The following is a 7,612-nucleotide window of genomic DNA, read 5'->3' as shown; positions in this document are numbered from 1 at the left end:
CAGAAAAGATCAGATGGTCGGTGACTGGAGACTGATCCACAAACTTAAGCCTACAAGAAGGGTTAAATATGAAAAGGTCGCTCGTACAGGGCAACAGCCCACATCCATTGCAGTGCCCATCTCCCTCATCGAGTGCACGCATTCAGCATTCAATGCATAACATCATGACAGGAACCACGCAGTTGGAATGATGAACTTATCGTGAGCCATTGCAGGAGCAGCTTATACAGGCATACAGCTAAAAACAATCATGTCCAGGTCGCCCATTCACCAGGCCACAGCAAACAATAGTCCACAATGTCTTACATGTCATGTCCCTGAACTGAGAAAAAGGATGTTATTTTGTAGCGATCGATACAGACAAGGTTCTTGTGATTGTTCTTTGCTTGGTTCATTCATTCTATTTTGAAGACAATAACTTGTTTCAATCTACTACCACATTGAAATCAAGCAAACCGATAACAAAAAAAAAAGGAAGTTGAGAACAAGAGGTGGAACTGCTGGATGGTTGTACCACCTCAGGTACAATGTTATCAACTCTTCAAATCTTGCATCGTTTCCGACTCAACTGGCTTTGAGGCCAAGATCTTGCATACCGGCATGGTCTCGTTTTTACTCAGCAACTTGAGCGATGGATGGACGGGAATGTTATGCATTAATACCCTATCTCCGACATCGAGATTCGCCAGGTCCACCTCAATCTTTGGAGGGATGTGCTCAGCTGGGCAGAGATACACCAGGCTGGTCCTTATTTTCTGCAAAAAGCCTCCTGCATTGTCAATCGAATTTGATAGTCAGGTCAAGCACAGAAAGCAAAGTAATTCAACAGCTAGCAAATTACATCAAAGAACACCAAAGTATGAGCTAGGCGTTGCACATATGAAGGTGCCAAGTGGCTGAAGATACTGAACATGCCGGAATACTCCACCTTCACCAGCTATTTTTGTGTAGCTCGACTTGTATAGTCATGTGGTTTGTAGCTAAGAAAGAAGATAATGATAAAATGAACAACATGTATGTATCCTAGGTGCACATATACAGGAAGATTTTAGCTGGCAAATCTGATGCATATTGCTAGCATCCTGAGTCAATTAGACTTCAAGAAAGTGCCAAATGTATTATTCATTACTGCAGTCAGATAAATTTGTCACTCCCACCAAACTGTAATTCATGCAGTATGATCAACTGGCCACTTAAAAGTGTCGATGGAATGTGTGCAATCGAAGTGAGCAACTTCGAGCAATAACAAGTTTATACATTCAGATTTATACAAATTGATATTAAGTATATTTCTCATAGAAATACTTTCACAACCTTTATTTTACAACTTCCACAAATTATACAAAGTACAAACTAACACTCAGGTTAAATCATGAGGGCTACGCAAAGTCAAAAGCAACACTTTAGTATAACAGAAGGCAGTGCATGTCAGTTAATATAACGAGCCAACATACCATTAAACAAAACCTTACTAAGAAAGACTTCAAAACCCAGAAGTAGATGTATAAGCATGTCCAGTAACTCAAGAAACTGACAAATGCAAAAAGCAAGAGATACCAACTTGTAATATTTTGAAAAGATCTGCCAACCAGTATGTCCTACCCTGCTCAGAGCGTCGACTGACTGTGCATATCAACTATGAGCTGTATGCTTCCTGAAGTTCTATTCATTATTTTGACAGTTTGGCACTAACTGAATGCTGCTTAAACAATTAGGACAAGTCTGGAGGGTCTTGAGAATAAGCAATAACTGCTATGAACTTATGGCATCATAAACATGCAGCTATGATGATGGCTTCCCAGGTAAGACTAAACCAATGTATTGAGACGAGAAAATAAGCACATTGAAGTCAGCATTCAGGCCAGTGAGTCGAGTGTGGGAAGTTGTCTCTCTCACAATCAACCTGGCTTTCATAACCGGAAGCACATTTGGGACCTATTGATTGCAGTTTATCATTGCAGGAGTACCAAAGTCATGGTTGATTCCTTATTCCAGAGGTTTCGATACAAACAATGACAAGTGACAGGCCAGGACCACAGTTGATGCTGAAGTAAATAATAGAGAATATACATGCCACTTCTAGAAAACAGATGAATCTAAAAAATGCATCAAACCTTGTATATAGAACTATTAAAATGCCCCTTAAATTCAAATGTTTTGTGAATTAGGATAAAGCTATTGGAATGCCTACAGGGAGTAATATCTTACTGTAGAACTTTTATTAGCTTACCCCAACTTGCCTGGGACTAAAAGGCCTTGTTGTTTTTGTGGTTTTGGAAGAACGAAGCCAGGATTATATTTTTGGAATCCCGAGACAGGTAATTGGTATTTACTTGGGTGATATCTTAACAAAAGTAAAGAAAGAGCAAGAGATACCACACAATTTTTTACTTACCTACACTTGAGAATGTTGCAGTGGAAAAGTTGTTTACATATGCATGTGTTCGTAATCAAAAGAAGTCTATAGACAAATACAATCAAATTGGGTTCTGCCTGCTTATGGCAGGAATGGAAGGGTCTACTCATGATACATAAATATCCCATAAAACATGCTAATTGGTTTCAATTTATTCCTATAATTAGGAAAAAAAGTTGTTTGGGTACGCCATGCATATTGCATGCACAGCATCAGTACTGTTATTGTTTGAAGAGACCTTATGTTTAAGGCTTTAAGCATCAGGATTTGTTTTAAGTCAACCCTCTCATGGCATGATAACCTTATAGACAATAGTAGTTTTTTTTCCTTACACGACCTTTCACACAAGTTTACACCGAATCCACAGAAAAACTCATGCTTCCCCATTCTTAGTTATGGCTCGTGACATGATCACTGGAAGAAGTCATGTTTTAAATTTCTTCAGCTCCCCATCCAGCACCCATTTTCCCCAGTATAACATGCAGACAGGCTCAAGATTCACAAAAACAATGCGGACTGCAAGATGAGCAAAGTGGCTTTCAAGTGCCAATTTTGTTCTCATTTTTTATTTTTAAGTTTTGGACAAGTAAGATGATATATTTTGTTTATAAATTGTGGATATATTCTGCACCACAATAGTAGATGCATATTGCCCTCTGTAATCAACAACAACATGGTAACAATCTCCTTTTACCAGATCAGCATGGCAACAATCTAAGTTTAGCATTTCATTTAACTGCAGAGGTCTGATCCTCAAATTCTGAACAACTCCAGACAGATAGAGAAATGCTATGATCAGGAAGTCTCTATTACCTCTACATGATTTTGAAGGGAATCTCAAGCTAAAGCTTGAGATATCTTCTAGTTCGACAAACGATATCCACAACACTGACTAAAGCTCCTTTTTGAAACAGACAATTTCAAGTGCTTTGATAAATGCAATAGAAGAGAGGACATATCCAAGTCCTCGCTCTTCACTGTCCATTAGGCATTAGCAAGAAAACATGAGAAATTCAGAAAGTTGAACAATGTAATGGCACAAAAATAAGTCAATGAGTGCCAGTTAGGCAGTTACACCATCTACTATGACTTGCTATTCTTACGCAGCCATGGTATTTGGGTAACTTTGTATCTACTTGTGGAAGCAAACAATTCTTTGTGTTTGTTTCGGACTTTCATTAATGAAAAATAGATTTGCCTAGGTAGGCATGTCATACTACTGCCAATCAAGAAAACTTGATGTTCAGACAAGGAAATGAAGAACAAAACAAGCTGTACAGCCTGTCTGAAATGTCATGTTTACATGGCTGGATGTAGTACTGAAGTACTCAGTTCCTCAGTCTTCACTGAACACCAGCAAGGATCAAAGAGGATCAAAGAGCTTGCTCTACAACTAATATTTTCACACAGGCCACAGCCATGTACTTAGGAAATGCAAGACAACAATTCTAAGTATGTGTTTCAGTATTGAAAAAGAAGATTTCTAGATTGGCATGCCATCTACACTTTCTATGCTGAGCATACCAAGAAATGCTGTTGAAAAACAAAAAGAAAGATGTAATACCTTTCTTCAACCCAGGGCAAGCACTCTCCCCCTTGAACTCAACAGGCAAATTCACCTTCAGCATTGTTCCCTCATCTGCCTGAACCATTACCAAGTTCAATATATGCCCGGTACTCTCATCTCTATGCACCTGCACACAAAGAGCATATGCATCACATAGAGTCCCCTGTATGCCAGACGATATAGGCCTCTGATACTCAAAGCACAGAAAATTTCTGTAAGGAAGCATACTGCCAAAACCAGCATTTGGATTTTTGCCCAACCAATAGAGGAAACACGAGGAGGATGGCAGTAGGTCCAAGAATTTATTTGAAGGTCGCACGAGAACAAGAAGTAACTATATGTAAGCCTACATGCTATCATTTAGCAAACAACATTTACGAGCAACAGTTTCCCTAACGAGCATTTCGTCGAACACAAGGTGAGCAGACCAGCGGCCCCCTACCCCGACGGATCACAAAGATGCTACTACTAATTTCTAGATTTTCTAAATGCCACACAGCCAATGGGTGCAATCTTTGGTGGGAATACGAGAAAATCCCGAGTACCTTGATGGGGAGGACGGTGCCGGAGTGCACGACGGCGTTGGATCGTTCGCCCGCGCGGACCTGGAGGCGGACGGGTGTGGAGAGGAAGTAGGGCGACTGCTTGACCATCTCCACGAGCTGCTTCCTTTCGGCGGTGAGGAGCTTCCGGTGGGCGACCCCGTTCCCGGGCGAGGCGCCCGCGAGCGTGAGCAGGACCGCCGGGACGCGGCCGTGGCGGCGCTCCCGCGCCGCGGCGCGCGGCCCCGACGTCTCCCGCGGCACCGCCTGGATCGTGTGGTGGTACGACGCCGAGGCCGCCCGCCGCCACGGCGCCGACACCCCGGCGGCGGCGGCGGCGGCGGCCTTGCCGCGGAGACACTGCGCCATTCTCGGGTTCTGGGTTTAGGGGAGCAAAAATGGAGATGGGCTCGGCTGCATGATTGTGCCAGTTGGTGATTTTAGCTGTAGGGGTTGTTGGGCCAGCTCGCGATTCGAAGGGCTTGAGTGGACCGGCCGTGCCTTCTCTTACTCACGGGCCAGGCGTTTTGAGCCCATTATCTCCTCGTTGCCTGCTTCTCGAGCGAACATCTAGTGCACTGCAACACAATCAAACTTCAAAGTTTTCTTAATCCATCTGCAGTTCTGCACACAGTAATTATTGTTGGTCATTTTTTCTTCCCTTTTTTTCCAGTGTGCAGTTGAAGGCTGAAAAGCAGTGGAGAGCCTCTAATTCTGAGAATGGTCAAGTAACTTTACGTTTCTATTGTTTCCGTTCTTGGTCATCATATGCTTATTTTCAAGGCTTTTTCACATTCTCTCTCCATACAGTCAAATTCGGATCATTTTGTTGGAATAGTTTAGTAGCAGCATCGAACAGCAAATGATGGGAGGCAAATTTAACCTTCGTCAATTACATTCGTTCATGAAGCATCTCTACATGGACGCTTAATTAAACCCGAGTAGTACTAGTACCCTACTTTATTTTATTCTCTTATATAATTATGCAGCCTGGAATTATAGATATTCGTCAGACCGATGGTAGCTTACTGATGCAGACATCACAATCTACTAGCATTGCACTGATCCACCAGCCCCTGCTGCCGCCACATCACCAGCCCCGCCGCTACTGGAATCTGGGGAGGTGGGGGGAAGCCCGCCGCCGACACCTCCCGGAGCTCCTAGACGGCTCCGTGGCTCGTGCCGTCCCTGGCCCGCGTCGCCCCTGGCTCACCCCAGATCCGGAGGGGAGAGAGCTGGGGCCCGCTGGATCCGCGCCGGAGGGGAAGAAGGGGGCGCGGATCTGGCCGGAGGGGAGGGAGTCGGGGAAGGAGAGGCCGTATCCGGTCGGAGGGGAGGGAGCTGGGGAAGGACAGCGCGATCCGGGCGGAGGGGAGGAAGCCAGGGAAGGAGAGGGAGGGAGGAAAGGGGCGGCGGCGGGGGCCGGCGCCGGACGCCGGGCGGCGGTGACAGGGAGAGGAAGGTGGGGGCGGGTAGGGGTGGCGGAGGAAGACGAGGGGGACGGGTGGGGTGCTGGGTCGGTGGGACTATATGTCCTGGGCGCTGCGGAAAAAAAATCACCGAGTGTCCTAGGTGTGACACTCAGTAAAGGGTTGCTTTGCCGAGTGTCTGACCTAGGACACTCGGCAAATCTATTTTTAAAAAAATTAAAAATTATCCAACAATTTCAAAAAATTGCCAAAAATTCACATGAAATAATATATATTCTCTATTGACTCTACAAAAAGTTTTATAGTCAAATCAAAACTCGACCGTCATTTTGACTCCAAATCTTATCGAATCCTTCTCAACGTTATTATTCTTCTTCTGAGATGCTTCGGTTTGTAAACATCGTACGTGACGAAATGTGCAAAACCTTCTCAATTATTTTCCACAGCCTCCACGTATGATATCATCACATCATGACAAATCTCATGATTTTCAGACTTTGCTTTTTTTTACAATTTAAAAATACCACTGCCACACGTTCGTGGTCGTGTTTCCTGAACAAGATGTTCGAAATTTCTTTTCATTTCACAGGTCATGTCTCAAATTGGGCCAAATAACATGAATATCATTTTTCTACTCATTTTATTCTATAATTTGAATCACTTGCTGTTCAAATTTGACTTATACCAAAATTTTTCTTGAAATGCAATTAATTAAATAAATATAGCAAACAAATTCAAAAATATACCAAACTTTAATATGGAGTAGCACATGTTGTACGTGAGGAGTAGAAAAAATTTCAAGGTGGAAAGAGGAAAAAATTTATTGTTTTGCCGAGTGACTCTTTAAACCCCACTCTTTGCCGAGTATTTTTTTTACACTCAGCAAACCCCCTCTTTGCCGAGTGTTTTTTTGACACTCGGCGAAGTCCCTCATTTGCCGAGTGTTCTTAGCCCGGCACTCGGCAAAGAGCTTGTTTGCCGAGTGTCCGAAAGAAAACACTCGGCAAAAAAAAAAACACTCAGCAAATTTAAGGTTTCCCGTAGTGACATACATGTTCTCACTTATCAGGAAACTCCCCTAATGTAGCATATACACATATTAGGGGAGTTTCCTGAGAAGTGAGAACATGGAGTCGTGGCAGGACTGAAGAAGAATAGAATGCATATCGGCGACATGTTGATCAATTTAGGGGGTGTTTGGATCTTTAGATCTTCTAAAATTTATGTCACATCGAATATTCGGAGGCTAATTAGGAGGACTAAATATGAGCTAATTATAAAACTAATTACACAGATGGAGGCTAATTCACGAGACGAATCTATTAAACCTAATTAATCCATCATTAGCACATGTTTACTGTAGCATCACATTGTCAAATCATGAACTAATTAGGTTTAATAGATTCGTCTCGCAAATTAGTCTCCATCTGTGCAATTGATTTTGTAATTAATCTATATTTAATACTTCTAATTAGTATCTAAACATTCGATGTGACAGAAATTTTAGGAGGGACTAAAGAAACAAACGCCCCCTTAGACTACTCAACGACAGAACTGCATGTGGGCGACTGTTCCGGTAGCCTCCCGGACGTGGCGCCGCTCCTCCCACTACAGTGCATGCCCCATCCTCGACAACACGACGCGCAGGGTGAACGGC

At 43.2% G+C, this 7,612-nt stretch overlaps 1 protein-coding gene across 1 annotated transcript; it reads right to left on the bottom strand.

Annotated features, from left to right (window-relative positions):
- Positions 1 to 233: 233 nt before the first annotated feature.
- On the bottom strand, positions 234 to 4,926 carry LOC101756068 (50S ribosomal protein L25). The gene is made up of 3 exons (XM_004982374.3): positions 4,529 to 4,926; positions 3,981 to 4,110; positions 234 to 769 (listed from the first exon to the last, which is right to left on the bottom strand). The coding sequence occupies exons 1-3, from the start codon at positions 4,892 to 4,894 to the stop codon at positions 534 to 536; spliced, it is 732 nt and encodes a 243-aa protein (XP_004982431.1). The 5' UTR covers positions 4,895 to 4,926; the 3' UTR covers positions 234 to 533.
- Positions 4,927 to 7,612: the final 2,686 nt, after the last annotated feature.

This window comes from Setaria italica, chromosome IX (genome assembly GCF_000263155.2).
Source record: "Setaria italica strain Yugu1 chromosome IX, Setaria_italica_v2.0, whole genome shotgun sequence".
NCBI classification, from domain to species: domain Eukaryota; kingdom Viridiplantae; phylum Streptophyta; class Magnoliopsida; order Poales; family Poaceae; genus Setaria; species Setaria italica.
This window is presented reverse-complemented; position numbering and strand designations above follow the sequence as displayed.

Excerpts from the sequence above, each read along its gene's own strand:
- LOC101756068 (XM_004982374.3), bottom strand. The coding sequence starts at position 4,894 with ATGGCGCAGTGTCTCCGCGGCAAGGCCGCCGCCGCCGCCGCCGCCGGG. Across the intron at positions 4,111-4,528 it reads GCACCGTCCTCCCCATCAAG|GTGCATAGAGATGAGAGTAC; the intron begins GTACTCGGGATT and ends CTTTGTGTGCAG. Across the intron at positions 770-3,980 it reads TTGCCCTGGGTTGAAGAAAG|GAGGCTTTTTGCAGAAAATA; the intron begins GTATTACATCTT and ends TTGACAATGCAG.